General features: G+C 46.9%; 1 protein-coding gene across 1 annotated transcript in view; it reads right to left on the reverse strand.

The window, feature by feature from the left end:
- Positions 1–997: 997 nt before the first annotated feature.
- GDI2 (GDP dissociation inhibitor 2) overlaps positions 998–26498 on the reverse strand; it is a 36007-nt gene continuing 10506 nt past the window's right edge. The window contains exons 2-11 of the mRNA XM_034407810.3: positions 13096–13203; positions 12418–12517; positions 12113–12247; positions 11302–11500; positions 9904–10035; positions 6705–6804; positions 5190–5361; positions 4925–5069; positions 2867–2921; positions 998–1890 (exon numbers count right to left, since the gene is read on the reverse strand). Coding sequence (XP_034263701.2) covers positions 1735–1890; positions 2867–2921; positions 4925–5069; positions 5190–5361; positions 6705–6804; positions 9904–10035; positions 11302–11500; positions 12113–12247; positions 12418–12517; positions 13096–13203 — 1302 coding nt within the window. The 3' untranslated portion in view covers positions 998–1734. The remainder of the gene's footprint in view (positions 1891–2866; positions 2922–4924; positions 5070–5189; positions 5362–6704; positions 6805–9903; positions 10036–11301; positions 11501–12112; positions 12248–12417; positions 12518–13095; positions 13204–26498) is intronic.

The raw sequence follows: 26498 nt of genomic DNA on the forward strand, positions 1-26498 counted from the left end.
TCATGCCTAAGGTGGGACTAGGACAGAAACTCTTGATTGTAAGAGCATCTTTCTAGGAATGGAGGAGACACGACTGGACCTCATGTTGTTCTCCTTGGCTTGTATGAGAGGACAGGAGCTTTTCGCTGAGTTTGTAGTACAGGAGGAGGAGGAGGAGGAGGACTGGGGGGTCCTTGGGGCTCTCTGAGCTCGGCTGCTTTCTTGCAGGCATTTCATGACCCAACAAGGTAACGTCATCACTGCTAGAAGGGAGGGGAGTTTGCAGAGAGAACAGGGAGGAGCAGGAGGAGGATGGTGGGGTCTTCAGTGTTCTCTGAGCTGGAAGGGAGTGAGGTTGGAGGAGGAAGAAGAAGTGGAGGAGGAAGAGAAGGACAACAACAAGTTGTTGTTGTGGAGTCCTTGGTTGTGTTCTTGCAGACATTTCATGACCCAACTAGGTAGCATCATCAGTGGTAGAAGGGAGTGGTGTTTGTGGAGAGGGAGGAAGAGGTGGAGGGAAAGAGGAACACAATGGGCTCATTGAAGCCCTCTGAACTTGCTTGTTTTCTCGCAGACGTTGCATCACCAAACTAGACGACGTCATCAATGAACTGGTTTTTACTTGGCAGCACCGAAATAACGCAACATTCTTTTCCCTCCTCTCAACCGAACCTCAGCCCTGCCCCTCCACACCAAAAAAGGAGAGAGATGCGGTCCAGCAGACCTGAAGCCAGATCTAGTCCCGCAGTAGGGAAAAAGACCGAGGTGGCATTCAGCCGGTTTGCACGAAACTGTAGTGGAAATCACAGGCGGGCCGTGATCCCACCCCGGCTCTATGCCATCCTATTTAGGAATGTTTTTGAGGCCCCGGCGCATGCACGGAAGACGCACGGGCGAGTAAAGCGCATGCACGGAAGGGCCGGGCGTGGTGAACCAGTAGTCTAAATATTGGGAAACCCACCGCTGGAAAAAAGGCACACACGCACACACACACACACAGATGTTACTCACTCCGGCATTTTTGTGCTTGCACCGTTTTTTTTCTTTCTTTCTTTTTTTTTTTATTAGTAGCACTTTTAAAACACAAACGGAAGCCTCGTGGCAAAGTTGTGTCCCAACAGATGTAAACAAAGTTTTGAGAAGCTAGGAGATTTAAGGAGGGGGGGGGATCATAAACCGGAAAAAAAAAAACCCAACCCAAAAAAAAAACAAAAAACCCCCCACCCCCAAAATTATTGGGGACTTAAAAAGAGATGCCGCTTAAAGCACGGGCAACCAGAGGCGGCTTTGCCAGGATTTGGGCTGGCGTGAAATGGGGGGGGAGGGGGGGTGGCCTACGAGAACCTCTAGGCTGGTGGGCTTTTGGGTCCCTCCCGTCCCCGCTGGGACCGGCCAACTTTTATTTCTTTTTTTTTTTAAACGGGCTGAGAATGGAGTTAGCGAGAGTTAAAGAGTGACGGGTGTCGGCACCTGCCAATCAGAACACCACCCCCCCCAAGCTGAAATTGACACATGATTCTAGCCGAAAAGACAGAAGGGAGGTTGGATCAGTGCAATCTCAGAGATATGATTAAGGAAGGGGAGGAGAGAGAGAGAAAGAGAGAGGGAGAGAAAGTAACAGGCCTTACAATATTGAGCTGGGGAAGGCGCTCAGCTTAAAGGTCCCGAGTGCGGGCGTCGCCCCCCCTTCTGTGGTTGAGAGCCTGGGGTGGGGGGGGGAAAGGGAGGGGGGGAAGAAGAGACGTTCGGCCCTGCTCACTGCTGCTCGTCCTCTCCGTAGATGTCGTTCTTCTTCCGCTTCATCTCTTCGAAGTCGAACTCCGAGCCCATCATCCTCTTGTAAATGTCTTTGATGTCGTCGCAGGTGGTCTCAAAGTGAGTGGTGGCGTCGTAAGTGCGGGAAATAAAGATCTGGGCGAAAGAGGCAAAAAAGGCACAGAGGGTTGGCTGTCACCATCATGGTCTGGTCTGGTCTTGTCTGTCTTTCCTTCTATTTTCCTTTTTCTTTCTTTCTTTCCTCTTTCCTTTCTTCCTTTTTTTTTTCTTTTTTCTCTTTGCTAGATCTTCCTTCATTTCCCTCTTCCCAAATCCCTTTCATCTTCACTTCTCTCATCTTCCTCCCTCCCTCCACTCTTTCCTCCCTTCCTCCCTTCCTTTTTTCTCTCTTCCTTCCTAGATTTTCTTTCCTTCTATTTTCCTTTCTTTTCCTTTCTTTCCTCTTTCTTTTCTTCCTTTTTTTTTCTTTGCTAGATCTTCATTTCCCTCTTCCCAGATCCTTTTCATCTTCCTCTCATCTTTTTTTTCCCTCCCTCATCTTCCTCCCTCTCTCCACTCTTTCCTCCCTCTCCCTCCCTTCCTTTTTTCTCTCTTCCTTCCCAGATTTTCTTTCCTTCTTTCATTTTCCTCTTTCCAAATCCTTTCTTCCATCTTTTCGTTGCACATCTTCTTCCTTCCCTCTTCCCTTCCTTTTTTCTTGTTTTCCTTCCTAGTTCTTCCTTCCTTCTTTCATTTCCCTCTTCCCAAATATTTCCTTCTCTCATCTTCTTCCCTCCCTCCCTTTTCTTTCATCCCTTTCCTTCCTTTTTTCTTTTCTCCTTCCTTCCTTCCTTCATTACCTTTCATTACCCTCTTCCCAAATCCTTCCTTCCATCTTTCTTTCTCTCATCTCTCTCCCCCATTTCCTTCCCTTCCACCCATCTCATTATTGAGGGACCCTGGGCAGCATATAGTATCATCAAAACAATTTAGGCAATTGAAAATTAAACATACGAAAACAGGAAGCAATTAAAATATTAAACAACAAATTGAATAGAAAGATCAGTGCATAAAATGGGGTGGAGCCTCCCCTCCCAGGAAGGGGCCTGCCCCCCCACCCCTTCATACCAACCTGGCTCTCTCTGCCCAAGTCAGTTGGGGAAAACAAGTCGCTGACGCTAACAAACCTACAAGGAAGGAGAAAGAAAAAATCAATTTAGGAAGATTTCAGGCAACAACAATAAAAAAAAAATCTGCTTTTATTTCCAGGCCCAAAGGCACTAACTATATATTAGAATTTCTGTCTGAAGCCTCTGGCGGGTGGCCGTTTGGCAAAACCAAAATCTGGTACATTTTGATCTCATGGGGTTATGGCAGGGGTGTCCGTAAGACTGGTGAACTTCTGGCTGGGGGATTCTGGGAGTTGGAAGTCCACAAGTTTTAAAAGAAGCCATGGCTGAACCCTCCTGAGATAAGAAGGCAAAAGGCGAGTAGTCTCTTCTTTCTTCGCAAGGCCTGAGAATCTGAGTTTCTCAACCTCGGCAAGTTTTAAGACTGGTGGACTTCAAACTCCCAGAATTCCCTAGCCAGCAGGAGGAATTCTGGGAGTTTTTTTAATTTTTAATTTGATTTATATGCCGCCCTTCTCCGGAGACTCAGGGTGGCTTACAATGCGTTAAGCAATAGCCTTCATCCTTTTGTATATTTATACAAAGTCAGCTTATTGCCCCCACAATCCGGGTCCTCATTTTACCTACCTTAGAAAGGATGGAAGGCTGAGTCAACCTTGAGCCTGGCGAGATTCGATCTTACTAATTGCAGACAGCTGGTCTTAATAACAGGGTGCTTTAGACCACTGTACTACTAAGGCTCTTTCAAGTCCACAAGCCTTAAAAGTTGCCATAGTTGGACACTCCTGGGCTGAGGCCTTGCTATTGGGTTCTTTCTCTCTCTCTCTCTCTTTTTTTTTTTGGCAAGACCTGAGCATCTGTTTCTCTCAACCTGGGGAAGTTTTAAGACTTGTGGACTTCACCTCCCAGAATCCCTCACTCTACAGTAGTGGCCAAAATTGTGGAAGCCTTTTGGAAAAAATGTATTTTCTAAAACTAAAGCTCATAACACCACTTTTTGGGGGGGAAATAGTACCATAAAATTGTATATATCAATGGAAAGATAATTGAATCAAGAATGTAATGCAATAACTTTTATGAAGGATTTGCTGTTAGAATAGCAGTTACAGTATAAAGAAGAAAAGGGAAACACGTAGAAAAAAACGAGATATACAAAAATTATCACCATGTCAGTTAATACTTACCCTGTTTCCCCCAAAATAAGACATCCCCTGATAATAAGCCCAATTGGGTTTTTGAGCACATGGCAAAAAGGCCAAGCGCTTATTTCAGGTTTTAAAAAAAATCTTATTTTCGGGAAAACACGGTAGTTGGGTAACCTTTAGCATGAATGACGGCCTTACAACATCTTCCCATGGAGTGAACCAAATCTTTGAGTTCTGCAGTTGTTCTAATGTGAAACCAAGATTGAATGATGGCTTCTATTAACTGGGTTTTATTGCTGGGTCGCTTCTGACTAAGAAGTTTCTGTAGTCGGCTCCATAGATTTTCCATTGGGTGAAGCTCTGGGCTATTCCCAGGCCATTCCAGCAGTGGAATAGGATTATCTTGAAACTCCCCCCCCCCAAAAAAAGTGGTGTTATTAGCCATCAAACCTCCAAAATACACTTTTCCCAAAAGGTTTCCACAATTTTGGCCTCTGCTGTAGAACAACATAAAAGGACCATATAAATGTATAAATAAAAGCATAATTTGAAAACCGTGTTAAAAACCAGTTACAAGTTAGACGTGAAAACAAATCAGATTAAAATTGAAATGCTAGAAGGTTCCTCTGCTTTGGGATTACAGACAGTCCTTGACTTACCATGGTACATTTAGTGACCGTTTGAAGTTACAACGGCACTGAAAAAAGTGACTTATGACCTGTTTCCACACTTAACGACCATTTGCAGCATCCCCGTGGACGTGTGGTATTATTAGCCATCAAACCTCAAAAATACACTTTTCCCAAAAGGTTTCCAGAATTTTGGCCACTACTGTAGAACGGCGACCGCCCCATCCCCGGCAAAGGGGGGGCCAGAGCAGCCCAACTCAGCCGAAGTCCGACAGGCAAGCCTTACTTCTGCTCGATGGGCTCCAGGAGGTCCATGGCGGGTTTGATCTCCTTGTCCGGCTCGTTGGTCTCCACGGTTGTGCTCACGATGGCGATGTACTTTCCTTGGGCCGCCACGTTGTGGGCAGACGAGATCATGCAGACGTAGATGTCTTTAAAAAAAAAATAAAAAATGACACGACAGGTTTGCAAATCCAAAAGGGACAGACCGCAAGCCGCAAACTCAACACAGTTCTGGGCGAGAGATCCGTGATCGCGCTTCCCGAGTTTACCTGACTTCCTGTTGACTTGGTTCTGGGGAATGATGATCTGGCACGAATTGGCATCGTTCGTGTTCTTGATCGGGTGGTTCAGGATGCAAATCACCCGGATGACTTTACCCACTTTCTTCACTCGGTCCGAGACGTAGCTGGGGTCGCAGATGAGCTGCTTGCAACGGGCGATCTGCGGGAGGAGGGAAAGGACAGAGGGTTCGAGACCACCAAGGGATGGAGAATGGCCGCAGGTACGGGCGGCCCATGGGAAAATATTTGTAGCTCAGGATTCAGCGGTGGGGTCCTGGGTGCTCTGAGCTTGGTGGTTTCCTTGCAGACGTTTCCTGACCCAACTAGGGAACATCATCAGTACTAGAAGGGGGTGGGGTTTGTGAGGAGGAGGAGGAAGAAAAAGACAATGGGGTCCTGGCTGCTGTCTGAGCCTCATAGTTTCCTTGCAGGCTTTTCCTGACCCAACTAGGTAATGTCATCAGTGCTAGAAGGGTGTGGGGTTTGGGGGGAGGAGGAAGGAAGGGAGGGAGGGAGGGAGGGAGGGAGGGAGGAAGGAAGGAAGGAAGGAAGGAAGGAAGGAAGGAAGGAAGGAAGGAAGGAAGGAAGGAAGGAAGGAAGGAAGAAAGGAAGGAAGGGGACAACTGTGCGGTCCTTGGTGCTGAGTTTGATTGTCTTCTTGCAGACATTTCATGACCTAACTAGGTAACGTTATCAGTGCTAGAAAGGAGTGGGTTTTATGGAGAAGAGGAGGTGGTGGTGGTGGAGGAAAAAGACACTGGGGTCCTGGGTGCTCTCTGAGCTTGGTAGTTTCCTTGCAGGGTTTTCCTGACCCAACTAGGGAACGTCATCAGTGCTAGAAGGGTATGGGGTTTGGGGGGGGGGAGGAGGAGGAGGAAGGAAGAGGACAACTGTGGGGTCCTTGGTGCTCTCTGAGCTTGTCTTCTTGCAGACGTTTCATGACCCACTTAGGTAACGTCTTCAGTGCTAGAAGGGAGTTGGGATTGCTCTCTGTTTATATACAAATGACTTGCCCTATCAGTGTTGGTGGGAGTGTTTTTGGAGGTTCCTTGATTAGGCTGTTGGTTACTGATTATTTATGTGAGTTGGTAGTTTCTTGACTGCGGCATCATTTACAACTGATGATGTTACCTAGCTGGGTCATGAAACGTCTGCAAGCAAACAACCCAGCTCAGAGAGCACCAAGGACTTCGCAGTCCTCCTCCCCTTCTTCCTCTTCCCCCTTTCATTCTCTTCCTCTCCACAAACTCCTCTCCCTTCCAGCACTGATGATGTTACCTAGTTGGTAACGTCATGCAACAATCTTCGATCTTTTTAACCGATTACTTAATATTAAAGAAACTTCGGGGCGCTTAGGAAATAAGGATCAGGGTTTACTCAAGAGGCATTCAAAAGAGGGAGATCCGAGCCATGCTGAGCTCCTGCTTCCCATCCCATTTCGGCTCTCTGCATAGACAAGGATTCCCTGGAGCAGAGGAGAGACACAAACGGCATCAACTCTACCTCTCCTTCCGATTTCACGCCGACCACTTTGCCGTTCTCCACCACAATCTCTTCGATGGGCTTGTTCAACATGTAGGTCCCTCCATAGATGGCACTTAACCTGGAAGGAAGCAAGGAAGCAATTGTCCCAAGATGTTCAGCTGGTCCAAGTCACAGGATTTCCCTGCATCTTTGGTTGACCGAGCCCCAATCCCACAGGTGAACAAGGGCTCTGTGCAGTGGTGGGATCCTTCCGGTTTAACAGCTGGCTCGGTGATCGCACGCTAAACGCGCAGTTCAAGAAAAAATCACCTTCCGCGTTAAGTGCTAGGGAATTAAAAGAGCGGAGGCGCGGCAATCCGTTCTGCTATGCTAATCAGCTATGAAGATAAAGGTAAGTAAAGCGCGGGTGGGGGGGGCAGTTGATCTCCGGAGCTACAGGTTCACCCGAACCGGTCTGAACCGGTAGAATCCCACCCCTGGCTCTGTGACCCTCTAATGATTATTTCTGCCCCTTCAAGTCACTTCTGAGTCCTGGCAACCACCTGCACAAATCCCTGCAGTTTTCTTAAGCAACATTTTTGGGAGACGTTTGCCTTCCCCCCCTTCATAGGGCTGAGAGAAAGTGACTGGCTCAAGGTCACCCAGCTGGCTTAGTCTCTAAGGCCGTGATGCCGAATCTATAGCACGTGTGTCACCTGGCACGCATAGCCATATCAGTGGGCATGCCAGCTCAGCTCTGGTGCACACACGTGCGCCGGCCAGCTGATTTTCAGGCCTTCTGGGCCCACCAGAAGTAGGGAAATGGGCTGTTTCCTGCCTCCGGAGGGCCTGGGGTGGGTGGGGAAGTCCTGTTTTTATTTCTCACCTGGCTCCAGATCCTCTCTATGCATCTGGGTAGGGCGAAAACAGCCTTCCCCACCTCCTCGGAGGCCCTCCAGAGGCCCAAAACGGCCCGTTTCCCAACTTTCAGTTGAACAGGAACAGAAGAGACTCCTAGAGAGGCTCTGGAGGCTGGGGACAGCAAAAAAGTCACTTCCTGTCCAATTGGAAGTTGGGAAACGGGCCTTTTCGGACCTCTGAGGGGGTGGGGAAGGCTGTTTTCGCCCTCCTCAGATGCATAGAGAGGATCTGGAGCCAGGTGAGAGAGAAAAACGGGCCTACCAGGCCATCATGTGCCAGGAGCCGGGGGGGGGGGGGAGGAGTTGCGCACGCATGCACGCACACACACGAACTTACCCCCCCGCCACACGATGACAAAAAGGTTAGCCATCACTGATCTAAGGTCTCTTAACCACTACACCAAACAGCCTCTCTACAACTTACTAGAGCACTTAATAGACCACCCCAACGATGCCCTTGAAGTGATGTCCCGGTGCCTGGAGGCCGTACGGATCTGGATGGGGAGAAACAGGCTCAGACTCAACCCATCCAAGACCGAGTGGCTGTGGTTTCCGACGTCCCGATATAGTCAGCTGGTGCCATCGCTGACTATTGGGGGCGAAGCATTGGCCCCCACGGAGAGGGCTCGCAACTTGGGCGTCCTCCTGGATTCACGGCTGTCTTTAGAAGAGCACTTGACGGCCGTGACCGGGAGGATTTTTCATCAGGTTCGCCTGATTCACCAGTTGCGTCCCTTTCTGGATCGGGACTCGTTACGCACGGTCACTCATGCCCTTGTCACCTCCCGCCTGGACTATTGCAACGCTCTCTACATGGGGCTCCCCTTGAGGAGCACTCGGAGGCTCCAACTGGCGCAGTGTGGCCGCGCGGGTGGTGATGGGAGCGACGTGGCGCTCCCATGTAACGCCTCTCCTGCTCGAGCTGCACTGGCTCCCGGTGGTCTTCCAAGTGCGCTTCAAGGTTTTGGTCATCACCTTTAGAGCGCTCCATGGCTTAGGACCTGGTTACCTACGGGACCGCCTACTACCACCAATAGCCTCCCACCGGCCAGTACGCTCCCATAGAGAGGGGCTCCTCCGGGTGCCGTCGGCCAAACAATGTCGACTGGCGGCCCCCAGGGGGAGAGCCTTCTCTGTGGGGGCACCTACTATCTGGAACGAGCTCCCCCCCCGAGATACGGAGGATTCCGGATCTGCGTACCTTCTGTCGCGCGCTTAAGACGTTCCTATTCCAGCAAGCCGACCTGACCTAAACTTTTCCTCTTTTAAATGGGAATTTTAAATTTTGTTTTAAATTATTGGGGTTTTAAATATGGTTCAGCCAAATTTATTTGTTTTATCTCTATTTTAAATTTTGTATTTATATGTTTTATTTTATGGCTGTTCACCGCCCTGAGTCCTTCGGGAGTAGGGCGGTATACAAATTTAATAAAATGAAAATGAAATAAAATGAAATAGATGTCTTTCTTTGTACAATCTCCATTTTCCCAAAACTGGAACTTTTCATCCCATCCCAAACTGGGGTTGGAGTCAAAAGGGAAATCCGCCTAGCATCCCTACGTAGTCACAAGCGAACTATGTCCAACCTCCCTTGAATTCAGCTGACCTTCATCTAACTCTTAGCAGATGCTGCCTGTCGGTTGAGAACATTCCTGTGCATAAGGTTTTTAGCAATAAATCAGACAAGGACCCAGATTGTTGGGGGCAATATGCCGATTCTGTAAACCGCTCAGAGGGCTGTCAAGCACTATGAAGCGGTATATAAGTGCTATTGCTACCTCGGTATTCAACGGCTTCAAAACCCGCCGAATTTGGTACTCGACGCATTTTGACACAAAAATATTGTCCCGGTACTCGTTGTTTGTTTGGTACTCGACATGCTGAGACGAGAGAGGCAGCCACAGAAAATGGACAGAAAGTTGGCCATACTGGGAAGGTCGCTGCAAAAGGAAGTGAGGGACGGCCACAGAGGGGGACAGGAAGTCGGCCATGCTGGGAAGGTCACTGACATAGGAAAAGGGACAGGTAAGAAGTCCTTCCCACCCGAATCAAAGGATCATGTGGTCAGTCACTCATCATTTTTAGTATTCCTCGGAACCAATTAACGAGTACCGAGATACTACTGTAATTGCACCTTCCTGTGCATAGGTCCGAGTAGCAACACATCAATCGAATTGAACCTTCGTGTATCCACCCGATCTTTCCTGCCTGATACCTACTGGGCTAGGTGGGGATCCCAACCAGAAAAATACCACCGGAAATAAAGCATATCGATTGGAGCTGGCAGCCCAAACAAGTCCACCCAGCAAAGGTCTCACCTGGCAAATCCCTGGGGAAGCTCCCCCAAGCCATAGAGAGGATAGAGGTAGGGACTTTTGCCGTATCTGGCCAAAGACTCGCTGTAGAGTTTAATCCTGTTGATGGTTTCTTGGCAAGGTTGGTCTAGGTACCTGAAGGGAGAGAAAGTTGAGATCAGGGGATGGCAGCTATGACAACTTTATGAACTGGCAACCGGTGGTGGGTTCCAAATTTTTTTACTACCGGTTCTGAGGGTGTGGCTTGGTGGGCGTGGCAGGGGAAGGATTGATACTGCAAAATCCCCATTCCCTCCCCACTCCAGGGGAAGGATACTGTAAAATCCCCATTCCCTCCCCACTCCAGGGGAAGGATACTGTAAAATCTCCATTCCCACCCCGCTCCAGGGGAAAGTTACTGCAAAATCCTCATTCCCTCCTCAATCCAGGGGAAGGATACTGTAAAATCTCCATTCCCACCCCGCTCCAGGGGAAAGTTACTGCAAAATCCTCATTCCCTCCTCAATCCAGGGGAAGGATACTGTAAAATCTCCATTCCCACCCCGCTCCAGGGGAAAGTTACTGCAAAATCCCCATTTCCTCCCGATCAGCTGGGACTAGGGAGGCAGAGAATAGATGCGGGGTGGGGCAAGTCAGAATTTTTACTACCGGTTCTCCGGACTACTCAAAATTTCCGCTACCGGTTCGCCAGAACTGGTCAGAACCTGCTGAAACCCACCTCTGCTGGAGACTACCCCGTGTTTTCCCGAAAATAAAACCAGGTCTTATTTTCTTTTGGGCCCCAAAATAAGCACTAGGGCTTATTTTCGAGGTGGGTATGCCCCCCACCATGTACAGGAGGTCCACATCTTCTGCTTGTTCAGGGCAGGGCAGGAGGCCATGCGGTGTTACCAGTGCTGCCGCCATGAGGCAGGGAGAAGGGGGCAACTGACCTATGGGCCACCCACGCCACACCTGCCTTGCCTCGCGGCTGCGGCACCAACACACCGCTTGATCTCCTGCTTTGTTGGGTCCGAGAGCAAGCAGAAGTGGGCCGGCAGCCACGGGGCCTCCTGCTGCACATGTTAGGTGTTGGGGTGTGGATAGCCTGGCCGTGGAGGCCCTCAGATAAACCACTGTGGGGCAGCTGCACCACCACCCCGCGCGAGCAACCCGATGGAATGGGTGGCCAGCCAGCTGCATAGTAGGGCTTATTTTGGGGGGGTAGGGTTTATATTAGGCGCATGAGTAAAAATATGCTAGGGTTTATTTTTGGGATTTCGGGATATTTTGGGGAAACACAGTTGAAGTCCCCAGGTCGTAAATTTTGCCACAGAGCCCTGGTTTTGATCTAGCGAGGGAAAACACAGGCCAGGTGGGGAGGGGTCTCTCTCTCTCTCAGGGGAGGGGGGGGTCGCTTACTCATCTGTCCTGTACAGGGCCAGGGCGTGTCCCGTGAAGTCAATCACATCCTGGCCGAGATCGAACTTCTTGTAGACGTCGCGCATGGTTGTTTTCTTGGGATCCACCCCTTCGAACGTGCGGGCATCGTTCTCGTCAAAGTTGGCCACGTAGACCAGAAACTTCCGGAAGCGCCTTTTCTCAAACAGGCCCATCAAACCTTCAAAGGGGGAAAAAACAGCCCAAGTTTTTTTTAAGCGCCGAGGGCGAAAAATGCACACCTTTTATCCTGGTTCGTTCTAGAGCTCGGAGAGAAGCAGCAATGCTTCTCTCGGGTTGGTTCTTCCCAGCTGTGGGCTAGAGGCTGTTTTGGGGTATAAGGAGTCCTCGATTTACAACTGTTCGTTTTAGTGACCGTTCAAAGCTACAACGGCACTGGAAAAAGCGACTTATGGCTAGTTTTCACACTTATGACCGTTGCAGCTTCCCCATGGTCACTTGATCAAACGCTTGGCAACTGGCTCATATTTATGACGGTTGCAGTGTCCCGGGGTCACGTTTTGCGACATTTTCACAAGCAAAGTCAAGGGGGGAAGTCAGATTCACTTAATGACCGTCTTGCTAATTTAACAACTGCAGTGATTTGCTTAACCAACGTGGCAAGAAAAGTTGTAGAGTGGGATACAATGATCTGAACCACCGTCTTGCTTAGCCAAGAAAGTTTTGGGCTCCATTGTGGTCGTAAATCGAGGACTACCTATACAAATAATCTCACAACCCACATTGTAACCCGTTGATGGGAATCCATCGAGAGAAAGAGTGATTGGCTTACTAGAGGCGAGAGCTTCCGCTTCGGTCGAAGGGACTTTGTAGATCTTCCCACCCTTGTAGACAAAGCTCCCTTCGATCACCTTGAAGTCCAGGTAGCGAGTGACCTCTGTGTACAGCAGCATCTTCACCAGTTGGCCTGCAGAAAAAAGAAACCCAGTGGGAACCCAGACAGGCAGGGAAAGTACGGTGAAGAACTGAAAGACTGGGAAGAGAGACATTTATCCCTACACCAGAGGGACCTACGGCACCAAAGGCAGGATAGGAATTAAAATGACAGAATAAACAGAGCTGTTTCCAGCCACTCACCACAAGCCATGAGGAATTTGGGGATAAGGTCAACGTTCCAGTCTCTTCCTCGGCCCATCGACTCCGGTATTGCTCCTGGCAGCTGAAACCTTTTGTATAGCTTTTAAGAAGAAGAAGAAGAAGGAAGAGGGTAGGAGTTAGGGTAGGCTGTGCAGTTCACCCACCCAGGAAGAAATGTCTTTTTTTTAAAAAGAACCAAGCTGAAAGAAGGATTGTTAAGAGCATCACACTGCCATCTTACCAATCATCCTTAGATCTTTCAATGGAGGGAGGGAGGGGAGGAGATGGGAATGAAAGAAAGGGAGAGAGGGAAGGAGAAGGAAGGAAGGAAGGAAGGAAGGAAGGAAGGAAGGAAGGAAGGAGATGGGAATGAAAGAAAGGAGGGAAGGAAGGAAGGGAGAGAGGGAGGGAGAAGGAAGGAAGGAAGATAGGAATGAAAGGAAGGAGGGAAGAAAGGGAAGGAGGGAGAAGAGAAGAGAAAAGGAAGAAAACAAAAGAGAAACAGAAAGAGAAAGAAAAAAGAGAGAAAGAAAAAGAAAGAAAAGCAAGAAAAAAGGGAAAAAGAAAAGAGAAAAAAAGGGAAAAACAGAAAGAAGTGTGTGAGAAAAAGAAAGAAAGAAAGAAAGAAAGAAAGAAAGAAAGAAAGAAAGAAAGAGAAAGAGAGAGAGAAATACTCACATCTTCCAGGGGTGTAATGGAAGCACTTTCCCCTCCGTAGTAAGCGTTCCGATCCATGTGCAGAACTTTCTTGCCATTGACGGACATAATGCCCGAGAGAATGCATTCCTGCAGAGAAGAGATCCAGGAACAAAATTAAGTTCTCCCCAACCATCGTGAGGGGCTCAAGAGGTCCATCAGCGAGAAGAAAACACCCTCAAGTCCAGAGGGTGCCCATCACAAAACTGTCACGTGACAACGGATGCAGCCTGCAACTCGGAAAAGGCCTGGTGTCCCTACTGTTGCAACCAATCGGTTCTTCCTAGAACATCTTTGGGGTTGTAACGTAACAGAAACCTTCTTTGCAGTTTTAGGGGTTCATTGGTGCCGCATTGTATTTCTGGAAGAACAGATTTATTGGAAAGATGGGGAGGAGGAGCCTCCTTTGGGGGCTCCGGAGAGGAAGAGGGGAAAAGGGGACAACGGGGATAAATCACTTCTGGAATTTCTCCAGATTTTATTTTACCCCAAAGCAAGGGATAGTGAGAAAATCCCAGGCTTCTTTTCTGCCAAATTCAACCTAGTTTGGCACAACTTCCGAGCCAAATGGTTGATTTCCCATTTAAAGCATATCCTGTTTTTCAATTTCATCCATAACTGTAGTAAGAAAGACGGTAAAAAAAGATTTTCCCTCTCCTTCCTTCCTTTCTCATTTTTTTTCCTTCCTTTCTTTCTCCTTTCTTTCTTTCTTTCTTCCATTCTCATCTTTCTTTTTCTTTCTTTCCCTTCCTTCCTTCACTCCTTCCCTTCCGCTCCTTCCTTCCACTCTCATCTTTTTCCTTCCTTCCTTTCTCTTTCTCATTTCTTCCTTCCTTACTTCTATCCATTCTCATCTTTTCCTTACCTTTCCTTTCCTTTCCCTCCCCTCCCCTCCCCTTCTCCTTTCCTTCCCCCCTCCTTTCCTCTCTCTCCTTCTCCTTTCCCTTTCCTTTCCTTTCCTTTCCTTCCTTCCAAATTCCCACAATACTATCCATAAATAAATCAGGAGCTAAATAAATAATTTCAACACCAACATGTCAGCGCTGTAGTTTATACATATATTTTTTTCCAGTTCTCTGCATGTGCCAGGTTTCCAAGGCTGAAATACCTAACTCCCCTCTTTTAAATTTTTTAATTCGTGATTTTATAAATTGGGTGTTTTAATCTGTGTTTCGGCCAAAATATTTAATAATTTTAAGGGATTTTTAATATTTGTATTATCTGTATTTTATCTTGGCTGTTCACCGCCCTGAGTCCTTCGGGAGTAGGGCGGTATAGAAATTTGATTGATTGATTGATTGATTGATTAAATAAATAAATAAATAAATAAATAAATAAATAAATAAATAAATAAATAAATAAATAAATACATACATACATACATACATACATACATACATACATACTTACATACATACATACAGTTCCAGTGGTCCTTGACTTACAACTGTTCATTTAGCAAACGTTCAGAGTTACGACGGCACTGAAGAAAAGTGACTTACAACTGACCCTCACGCTTATGACCATCACACCACCACCACCACAATGAAAGGAACAAAATTTGGGCGCTTGGCAACCAATATGTATAGGCAGTCCTCGACTTACAACCACAATTGAGCCCAAAATTCATGTTGCTAAGTGAAGCATTTGCTAAATGAGTTTTGCCCCATTTTACGATTTTTCCTGTCACTATCGTTAAGCGAATCACTGCAGTTGTTAAATTAGTAACACGGTTGTTAAGTGAATCTGGATTCTCCATGGACTTTGCTTGTCAGGAGGTCGCAAAAGGAATCACGTGACCCTGGGTCACGGCAACCGTCATAAATATGAATCCATTGCCAAGCACCTGAATTTTGTTCATGTGACCATGGGGAGGCTGCAACGGTCGTAAGTGTGAAAAACGGTTACAAGCAAAGTTAAATAGGAGAAGCCAGATTCTCCTCTTAACAACCAAATGATTCACTTAATAACCATAGTGGTTCGCTTAACAACCATGGCAAAATGGCTGTTAAAAATCATACCAAACTCCCTTAACAACCATCCTGCTTAGCAACACTGGTCCCAACTGTGGTAGTAAAGGGGCAAGGACTGCCCATAAAAAAGGTAGGTAGGACGTTAAGTGGACAGGGGGGATGCTTAGAAATAATAGGACTTGTTTGTGGTAGCCGTCCTTCCCTGTTACATCGCAACTCAATATTATAACACAATCCTTAACTGAGGAGACAGTGAAAGAAACCATGCATGCTAACCAGCAGAGCAAATAGGACTTTGCACCAAGGAGGAAATTTAGTGAAACTGCTTTAGGGGAGAAAATTATCTGCCTTTGCCGGATAAACAATGAGTCAACAAGTGGTAAACTTAAACTCTCTCTCTCCTCCCTTCCTTTCTTCCTCTTTTTTCCCCTTCCTTCCTTTCCTTCCTTTTGTCCCTTGCTGTCTTCTCTCTCCTTCCTCGCCTTCCTTCCTTCCTTCCTGACCTTCTTTCCTTTCTCATCAAAACCTTCCTTCCTTCCCAATTAGCACTAGCACTTAGACCTCGGAAGGATGGAAGGCTGAGTCAACCTTGAGCCGGTCAGGATTGAACTCCTGGCAATGAGTAGAGTCAACCTGCAATACTATAGTCTCACCACTGTGCCACCACGGCCCTTCCTTCCTTCCCCTTCCCTTCCCTTCCCTTCCCTTCCTCCTTTCCTTCCCTCCCTCCTTTTCTTCCTTCCTTCCCTGCCTTCTTTCCTTCCCTCCTTCCCTTCCTTCCTTGCCTTCTTTCCTTCCCTCCCTTTTCTTCCTTCCTTCCCTGTCTTCTTTCCTTCCCTCCCTCCTTTCCTTCCTTCCTTCTTTCCTTCCCTCCCTTTTCTTCCTCCTTCCCTGCCTTCTTTCCTTCCCTCCTTCCCTTCCCTCCCTCCTTTCCTTCCTTCCTTCCCTGCCTTCTTTCCTTCCCTCCTTCCTTTCCTTCCTTCCCTGCCTTCTTTCCTTCCCTCCCTTTTCTTCCTTCCTTCCCTGCCTTCTTTCCTTCCTCCTTCCCTGCCTTCTTTCCTTCCCTCCTTTCCTTCCTTCCTTCCCTGCCTTCTTTCCTTCCCTCCCTTTTCTTCCTTCCTTTCCTGCCTTCTTTCCTTCCCTCCCTTTTCTTCCTTCCTTCCCCTTCCCTCCCTCCTTTCCTTCCCTTCCTTTTCTTCCTTCCTTCCCTGCCTTCTTTCCTTCCCTCCTTCCCTTCCCTTCCTTCCCTCCCTCCTTTCCTTCCTTCCCTGCCTTCCTTCCTTCCCTGCCTTCTTTCCTTCCCTCCTTCCTTCTCTCCTTCCTTCCTTCCTTTCTACCCTCCCTCCCTTCCTTCTTTCCTTCCCTGCCTCCCTGCCTCCCTCCCTCCCTCTAAGTAGACTTCTGAGCTGCTTGCCAGTTGGAAGTTGCCCCCAAAAGAGATGATTTCAGCTGACCTGGTCGTCTGGCTGAACCAGTTCGATCACTAGAGGGTAGAGTTCAGTTTACAGAATTCTAGGTTCTGGGGTGGATGTGAGGCCTTAAGGTCCACCGAGGTCTTTTCCAGTAATTTTGCTTTTTTTTTTTTTTCTTTCCCCCTTCCTGTTTTGGCATTGCATAACAAGGCGGGACACCCAAGAGGGTGGCTGCCGCTCACCTCAACCCTTCCTCTCGGCCTTTCGCTTTCAACTTTCAACTTCCGTGCGCTGCTCCGAACTTGCACTTGGCAACGGGGGTCACAATAACCTCGGCTGCTTCCCAGGGGGACACTGAGGCTCCTCTGCCCACTTGGGAGGTGTTCTCCTACCCAGAGCAGACCTGAGGGCTGCCCAGCTGCCCAGGCCGAACGCTCGTCCTCTGCCCGTCCCCAACCTCTCTTGAAGGTTCATCTCACCACCACGGCTTGTCGATCAGAAAGGTCGGCAGTTCGAATCCCTAGTATAGATCTCCGGTGTGAGCAGGGGGTTGGACTAGATGACCTCCAAGGTCCCTTCCGACTCTTTTTACTGTTACAGATTGCCTGTAGAACATGGCTGGCTGGGGAATTCTGGGAGTTGAACTCGATGGCTCGTTAAAGGTTGCCCGCCCGTTCTAGAAGGACCAGCAGAGAGGCGGTTCCCTGACATCTGGTTTCCATGCTTACTGGTTTTGAAATGTTTACCTGTTAGGATTTTAATTTTTGAAGGCTGGAAGCTGTCCAGAGTCATTTTGATACAAGATGGAAAGGAGGAGGAGAGGAAGAGGGAGGGGAAGGGAGAGAGAGAGGGGGGGGGATAAATAGATAGGCTGATATACAGAGATAGATAGATAGATAGGCAGACAGACAGACAGACAGATAGATAGGCAGGCAGGCAGGCAGGCAGGCAGGCAGGCAGACAGACAGACAGACAGACAGATAGATAGATAGATAGATAGGCAGAATAGATAGATAGATAGATAGATGATAGATAGATGATAGATAGATAGGCAGAATAGATAGATAGATAGATAGATAGGCAGATAGATAGATAGATAGATAGATAGATAGATAGATAGATAGATAGATAGATAGATAGATAGATAGATAGATAAGACACAGACAGACAGACAGACAGACAGACAGACAATCTGGTTCCATCAGCTCCATCCTCCACTGGAAGAATAAACCAGTCAGCATTCTTCAATTTCATGTTGCCATATTTGTCAGGTTGTTATATTCGAGGGGCTGCCCCAAAGAAGGGGGGGGTCAGCCTATTCTCCAAAGCCCCTGAAGGCAGGACAAGAAGCAACGGATGGAAACTGATCAAGGAGAGAAGCAACCTGGAACTAAAGAGGAATTTCCTGACAGCAAGAACAATTCATCTGTGGAAGTTTTTAAGAAGAAGAAATTGGGAGTTGTGGATGCAGCAACACTGGAGGTTTTCAAGAACTGGGCAGATCTGTCTGAAATGGTATAATGTCTCCTGCTCAAGCAGAGGGCTGGACTAGAAGACCTCCAAGGTCCCTTCTAACTCTTGTTATTTCTATGCCTTCCTGCCTTCTGATGTGGCCACGGCCTCAAGCCCTGCCACACTTCCTCTGTTAAACACAGCTGTTGTGTTGGAACGTAGTCCAGATTTGCAAGAGGGAGGGAGAGGCTCTGCAAAAAAGACAGCTGGACTTGGGATTGTCTGGTGGACGGGAAAAGAGCAAGGTCACAGCCTACCCAGCAATTCACAGGAAGTTCCTAACTGTTTTGCAAATAAATTGCTTTAATCTGGCAAGATTGTGTCTGTAGGAGAGCAACAACGAAGGAACAATGTAGTTCTTGACTTACGACAATTTGTTTAGTGACAGTTCGAAGTTACAATGGCTCTGAAAAAAGGGACTTATGGTTATGTTCACATTATCAAAATTCAGACACCAGTTCATAATTATCATTCCACTGCAATTCCCTACATTTATTTTCCAAAATAAGATCAAGAGAATTCTCGCTCAAAGTGCCTCCTTAACCTTTTCTTTATTGTAAATGGGAGAGAACGGGAACAATGGCCGTGTTTCGAGGGCCGGTTAAGCCGGGGAGCGTCTCAAATCCTTTGATCCGGTATATTTCTGACGAAGCACAAAATGGGATTAGGAAGCCAATTCTCCGCTCTGCATTTTAAGCTTCCTGTTCTCTAGAGTGCCGAAAATACAGCAGAATGTGGAAGGTAGAGCCTTGGTGGCGCAGCAGACTAAAGCGCTGTTAAGTAGCACCAGCTGCCTGCAATTACTGCAAGTTCAAATCTCCCCAGGCTCAAGGTTGACTCAGCCTTCCGTCCTTTCGAGGTAGGTAAAATGAGGACCCAGTTTGTGGGGGCAATAAGCTGACTTTGTATAAAAAAGAACACCGCTTAGGGGGGGCGAAAGCCCTACTAAGCAGGTATATACAAAAGTATGAAGGCTATTGCTTAACGCATTGTAAGCCGCCCTGAGTCTCCGGAAAAGGGCAGCATATAAATCGAACCAATCAATCAATCAATCAATCAATCAATCAATCAATCAATCAATCAATAAACAAGCAAGCAAGCAAGCAGCCAAATGAAGCAAAAATTCAAATCTGAGGCAGGAGGTCTCCAGTCATCTCAAGTTTAAGACTCGTGAACTTCAACTCCCAGAATTCCTCAGCCCTCAATTTAGGAGGAATCCCAATTTCACACACACCAAAATCTCTCCCAACAGAGCTTGAAGCTGGCATAGCGAAGTTTAAAGCTAGCAGGGGCGTTTGCTAAGAAGGAGACAAGCTGATTCTTGCCCGTGAGGCCTTCCCTGTTCCTGCCTCGTAGCTGAAAAATCAAATTTGAATGAAGCTGGAGGCTTAAGCTACGGCCTCCTTTTCTGAAGGCTCTGCAATCTTTTCTGATTTTTTTTTTTTTTTTTGCAGGGTGCAGGAAAGCTACAGCTTGGCAACCTGGCAATCCGAAGCCCGCCGGCCCAGACGAAATTGCAACAGGAGGATTTGCTCAACCCGACGTGAAGAATGTGCATGGAGGGAAGAATCGGTTACCCGATGGGCAACCGATTTTGTAGACTGGAGTTCTTTCCGCTGAAGAGGGGAAATTAATTTTGCCGTGGAACCCAGATGGATCCAATCCCCTTTTCCAATTCCAAGTCAGAGGCCAGTTACAGTGCGTCCACAACTTACAACAGTTCACTTAGCAGGGTGGATAAAAATCGATGATTTAAAAAAAAAAAAAAAGGATTTAAAAAAAAATTTTAATCGGATTTTTTTTTCATTTTTATCAAATTTATTTTAATAAAATGCTTTTGGAGTAAAAATCTATCTAAAGATAATTCACTATTTAAGATACATTCATAATTTAGTTTATTCAGCATGAAATGGAGCTTAGTTTTGTAGCAGGAGGCTGTATATTCTGCAACACTGGGACTGTCGGTGAGTCAACAGCGGGTCAGAGGAGGAGCCGTTGCTCTTTAAAAATGATTTAAATCGAGTTGATTTAAATCAAGCCATTTTACTAGTGATTTAAATCAAGTCAAATCCACCCTGTCACTTAGTGACCGTTTGAGGTTACAACGGCACTGAACAAAGGACCGTTTTTCATTCTTAACGACCATTGCAGCATTCCTGCGGTCACAAGGGTCAACAGATACTTGGGAACTGACTCACATTTATGACGGTTGCAATATCCAGAGGTCACATGATCCCCTTTTGCGATCTCCTGACAAGCAATGGCAACGGGGAAGCCAGATTCAATTAACAACGAAGTTACTAAGTGAACGACTGCAGTGATTCACTTAAGAACTGTGGGCGAGAAAGGTTTGCCGAACAGAGCCAAATTCCCTTAATGAAGCAGCAGAAATTTTGACCTCAATTGGGGTCATAACTTGAGAATAACTTACTTAAGGTTTCTACAGCCTGTGGAAGCAAAATTTTCCCCGAACTCAGCCAGGAGAAAAAGGATCCAAGAATATTGCTAGAATTTATGCCGTATTTATGCCAATGTTTCTCAGCCTTGCTCACTTTTAAACTGGGTGGACTTCAATTCCCAGAGTTCCCTAGTCAGCAAAGCAAAGCTGGCTAGAGAATGCTGGGAGTTGAAGTCCGCCCAGCTTAAAGTGACCAAGGCCGAGAAATACTTTTATGCAGTTTCCTTAAAAACCAATTGCCATATTTTGACTTCTAAGGGCAGGGATTTCACAGCTAAGGCAGACTTCTGATGGAAGCACTGACTGCATCACCTTATACAGGTAGTCCTCAACTTACAACCATTTAGTGACCGTTTGAAGTTACAACGGCCCTGAAAAAAGTGACTTGTGACCGTTTTTCACACAACGGTTGCAGCATCCTTACAGTCATGTGATTAAAATGCAAGCGCTTGGCAACTGGCATGTACTTATGACAGTTGCACTGTCCCGGGGTCAGCCTCCTGACAAGTAGGCTTGTCAACAGGGCAGCCAGATTCGCTTAACAACCGTGTTACTAACTCAACAACTGCAAAGATTCACTTAGAATGGGGAAAGACTCACTTAACAACCGTCTCGCTTCAGCAATGGAAATTTGGGGCTCATTTGTGGTGGGGAGTCATGGACTAATTGCAATAAAGCTTCCTGAAGATAAAAGTCTTAGGATCACGGCTTTTATCTGAAGGAACTACCATGGTTAACTGCCTCATGGAAAGTTAGATGGGCTGCATAAAAGCAGGTAGGAGAAAGGACCTAAGATGGTTAATGATTGAGCCGAACCACAACGGACAATTCACGGTATTATTGTCAGGGGTTCCAAAGATTAAGCCGTTATCACAACCATCATCACAGGGAGACTGTGAGCAATTCTAAGTCCAGTGGGGGAGGAAAAAAACAGAGGAAAGGAAAACAGAGATTGCAAAGATTAGCCTTTCATGATTGCAATTTGAATTTTTCCCCCCTTCAGTTTCGTCAATTACCCAGAGGAAGGGTTCTCTATACAGCCGGCAAGCACCTCAACAAAGGCGGCACCAGGAGGAGCAACTATGAAGCACGCATACTCCACGGGTGTCAAACGCAATTATTTTGAGGGATGCATCAGGGCTGTAGTTGACCTGGGAGGGGGAGGCGTGGCTGACTGGGTGGGCGTGGCCCACTTGATGCCACTCCCCAAAACTGCTTGCATGTTTCCTCTTCGCATTGGGTAGACCGGGCCGAAGCCACACTGGCAGGATGGCCCTGCAGGCCGGATCCAACCACATTGCGGGGCAGATTAGGACCGAAGGACACCCCTGCTATATGAATAGAAAATAGAAAATAATATAGAATAGGATAGGATAGGATAGGATAGGATAGGATAGGATAGGATAGGATAGGATAGGATAGGATAGGGACAGGGACGGGACGGGACGGGACGGGGTGGGGTGGAGTAGAGTAGAGTAGAGTAGAGTAGAGGGGAATAGGGGATAGGAGTAGAGTAGAGTAGAGTAGAGTAGAGTAGAGTAGAGGGGAATAGGGGATAGGAGTAGAGTAGAGTAGAGTAGAGTAGAGTAGAGTAGAGTAGAGTAGAGTAGAGTAGAGGGGAATAGGGGATAGGAGTAGAGTAGAGTAGAGTAGAGTAGAGTAGAGTAGAGTAGAGTAGAGTAGAGTGGAATAGGGGATAGGAGTAGAGTAGAGTAGAGTAGAGTAGAGTAGAGTAGAGTAGAGTAGAGTAGAGTAGAGTAGAGTAGAGTAGAGTAGAATAGAATATTGGCCAAGTATGATTGGACACACAAGGAATTTGTCTTCAGTTCATAACAGTGTACATAAAAGAGTAGAGTAGAGTAGAGGGGAATAGGGGATAGGATAGGATAGGAGTAGAGTAGAGGGGAATAGGGGATAGGATAGGAGTAGAGTAGAGTAGAGTAGAGTAGAATATTGGCCAAGTATGATTGGACACACAAGGAATTTGTCTTCAGTTCATAACGGTGTACATAAAAAGCTATAGGTAGAGTAGAGTAGAGTAGAGGGGAATAGGGGATAGGATAGAATAGGAGTAGAGTAGAGTAGAGGGGAATAGGGGATAGGATAGGAGTAGAGTAGAGTAGAGTAGAATATTGGCCAAGTATGATTGGACACACAAGGAATTTGTCTTCAGTTCATAACGGTGTACATAAAAGAGTAGAGTAGAGTAGAGGGGAATAGGGGATAGGATAGGAGTAGAGTAGAGTAGAGGGGAATAGGGGATAGGATAGGAGTAGAGTACAGTAGAGTAGAATATTGGCCAAGTATGATTGGACACACAAGGAATTTGTCTTCAGTTCATAACGGTGTACATAAAAAGCTATAGGTAGAGTAGAGTAGAGTAGAGGGGAATAGGGGATAGGATAGAATAGGAGTAGAGTAGAGTAGAGGGGAATAGGGGATAGGATAGGAGTAGAGTAGAGTAGAGTAGAATATTGGCCAAGTATGATTGGACACACAAGAAATTTGTCTTCAGTTCATAATAGTGTACATAAAAAGCTATAAGTGATGATCATAGTCATCATAAAAATACATTCATCATACATACTGTATTAAATATTTAAAAATGTTACCAGGGGCCTGCTCTAACCACAACAAGCAACTTTGCTGCCATATAACTTCTCCTGAACTTTGTGACTCATGCAATCTGTTTCCTCTGTGCTCTGTGTAACTTGGCTGCAACAGAAGCATCGGCTCATATAGGCCCAGGAACAAAAGTCTTAATATCTGTGTGAGCTTTTTCATTTAGACCGGGAGGGGTCTCCAAACGTGGCACGGAAAAAAGTGACTTACGACCATTTTTCCACACTTATGACCGTTGCAGCATCCCCGTGGTCACATGATCAAAATTTGGATGCTTGGCAACTGGCTATTTATGACGGTTGCAGTGTGTCCCCCCCCGGGGGGGTTCACGTGATCCCCTTTTGCGACCTTCACTTAATCTTCACTTAAGCCAGATTCACTTAACAACCGTGGTACTAATTTATCTGCAGTGATTGACTTAACAACTGTGGCAAGACAGGTCGTAAAATGGGGAAAACTCACTTAACAACTGTCTCACTTTGCAATGGGAATTTGAGGCTCAATTGTGTTAGTAAGCCGAGGATCACCTGAACACATAAGCCACAGGCTGCTGGTACATCAATCCAAGCATCCAGCTGCCTCCCCTCCTCCAGTATTTTGCAGCTTCTGGAAGCTTCCCCTGCCAGCTGTCCTAAGGGTGGATAAGCGGTGCAGGCTGCCAGATCCAGCAGCCGCCGAGTGACACATCAGTTCCAGCATCTGCCCAACCAATGTGCCAACTACTCAGAGCAACCCAAAGAACTGCCGTTCCAAAATAAAGTTTAATACTGGATTAAACTGGATCTTGAGCTCGACTGCATCAAGATACAGAAAGAAAAGAAAAAAAAGATGTTGAGACTCAAGAACAGGGGTGTCACATTCAAGGCCTGCAAAAACAGAGCCCCTCCCCGCACCCCGTTTTCAAATGCAACGGCCTCCTGCAGCCCTCTGCCAGCGAAAACGGAGCTCGGGGAGCCCCCCTGAGCTCCATTTCCGCTGGCAGAGGGCTAGCAAAACGAAGTAAAAACAAAACAAAACGAGAAATGTTGCCCCTGTTGCATTTGAGCATGCAAGAAGGGACAAGAAAGGGGGAAGGGAAAGAGAAAGAAAAAGAAAAAGAAAAAGAAGGGAAGAGAGCAAGGAAGGGAAAAGGAGAGAGGGGAAGGAAGAAGCAAGGAGAATGAAGAAGGAAGGAAGGAAGGAAGGAAGGAAGGAAGGAAGGAAGGAAGGAAGGAAGGAAGGAAGGAAGGAAGGAAGGAAGGAAGGAAGGAAGGAAGGAAGATTATAATCAGAGGGAGGGAGGGAAGTCCTGACTTAGCACTTGGCCACCACAGGTGCCCCCGACAGTGATGTCAAGCTGGCCACCCCCACCATGGCCAAGCCCACCACCCAGCCCTCCAAGGTCAAACACAACCCTGAAGAGTGCAGAGGAGAGCAACCAAGATGATTAGGCAACTGGAGGCTGAAACATATGGATGCTGGAATTGGGCATTTCTCGTTTAATGAAAAGGACTAGGGGAGACATGATAGCAGTCTCCCAACATTTGAGGGGCTGCCACAAAGAAGCAGGGGTCCACCTATTCTCCAAAGCACCTGAAGGCAGGAGAAGAAGCAATGGATGGAAACTAATCGAGGAGAGAACCTAGAACTAAAGAGGCTAAAACATATAAAGAACGGTTGCTGGAATTGGGTATGTCTAGCCTAATGGAAGAGAAGGATTTTGGGGGTGGGGGGCGGTGAAATACTTCAGTACTTCAGGGGCTGCCATAGAGAAGAGGGGGTTGGCCTATTCTCCAAAGCATCTGATGGGTGGAAGATCATTAAAGAGAGATCTAGAGTTTCTCCTGAAACGAAGGAGAAATTTCCTGACAGTGAAAACGATCCACGGAATAATTTCCTTCCCCGAGTTGCGAATGCTCCCTCACTGGAATTTTTCGAGAAAAGTGTGTTTGGGATGGCATGAAGACTCCTACCTCAGACAGGGGGTTGGAGTAGTCCAGGGGTCTCCAACCTTGGCAACTTTTAAGACTTGTGGACTTCAACTCCCAGAGTTCCTCAGCCAGCTTTGCTAGATGGACTAGATGACCTCCAAGGTACCTTCTAGCCCTGTGATTTTATGATTCAATCAACACTAGCCAAGACAGCCTGGAACTGATATGCCAAAGTTTTCACTAATCTCTTGAGCAATTATCCCCAAAGGTAGGAGCTACCATAAAACTTGATTTTCTCAAAATGGCATCAGCTGTCAGTTGTCTTCAAAGAAACGAGGGACACACCTTTGTGCAAGGAAATACTTCACACAAGCGAGATCAAACGTCCAGCAACATCTTCGTTGACTTCATAGTCTAGCAGGGGTAAAAGTCCAGATAATTGAGGGGGTGGGAAGCTTAATTTTCCCAGACAATTTACCTCTTTTTTACATGCTGTGAGCTGATCTGTTGGGCATAGGGCCATATTAAAAGAGATGCATCTAGATTTTATTCATATAAATTCAACCATGGGAGGTTTGTTTTACAGGTGGTCCTCAACATACGACAATTGAGTCCCAAGTTTATGTTGCTAAGGGAAACATTTGTTGAGTTTTGCTCCATTTTTACGACTTCTCTTGCCGCATTTGTCAAGTGAATGACAGCAGTTGTTAAATGAATCACCCGGTTGTTAAGTGAATCTGGCTTCTCCGTTGGCTTCGCTTGTCGGAAGGTCGCAAAAGGGGATCACATGACCCAGGGACGCTGCAACCGTCATAAATGTGAGTCATTTGTAAATCGTGTGACCATGGGGATACTGCAATGGTCCTAAGTGTGGAGCAGTTTTTTCAGTGCCACTATAGCTTCAAACGGTCACTAAATGAAACTGTTGTAAGTTGAGGACTACCTGTATTTTGTTTGCAATAAAAAAGCAGGACAGAATCCTGTGGCATCTTAAAGACTAGCTCAAACTTATTATTGCAGAAGCTGCTGTGAATCACAATTCATTTCAGATATTACATAATCCTGCCAGCAGTTCTTGTTTCAGGAAGTGGATTATGATTTGCAAATATTATTTCGAAACAAAGGTGCTGAGGCAGCATCACAACTGGGCTGAAAGCAACACAAGGCTCCTTCCTATTCCAGGAGGAGCTTCGGCAGATCCGTTTCACAGGGCCTGCAGGATTTCTGCAGAGGCCTTGAGAAGGAAGCCAACTGGATTTTCAGTCTCCTGGGACAAATAAATTCAATTTACCCACAATTTCTGGAGTGGTTGCGAGATCACCCCACAGATAATCCTTTCCCCAGCTCACATGAGCCAGCCTTGTGTTGCAATCCTGGCCTGCATCGACAGGGGGATCACATCAAGATCATGAGAAGGGATTACAGAATAACAGAGTCGGAAGGGACCTCGTAGGGTCATCTAGTCCAACCCCCACCCAAGCAGGAAACCCTACTCCGT

Source organism: Pantherophis guttatus, chromosome 7, assembly GCF_059756535.1.
Source record: "Pantherophis guttatus breed Tessera chromosome 7, ASM5975653v1, whole genome shotgun sequence".
NCBI classification, from domain to species: domain Eukaryota; kingdom Metazoa; phylum Chordata; class Lepidosauria; order Squamata; family Colubridae; genus Pantherophis; species Pantherophis guttatus.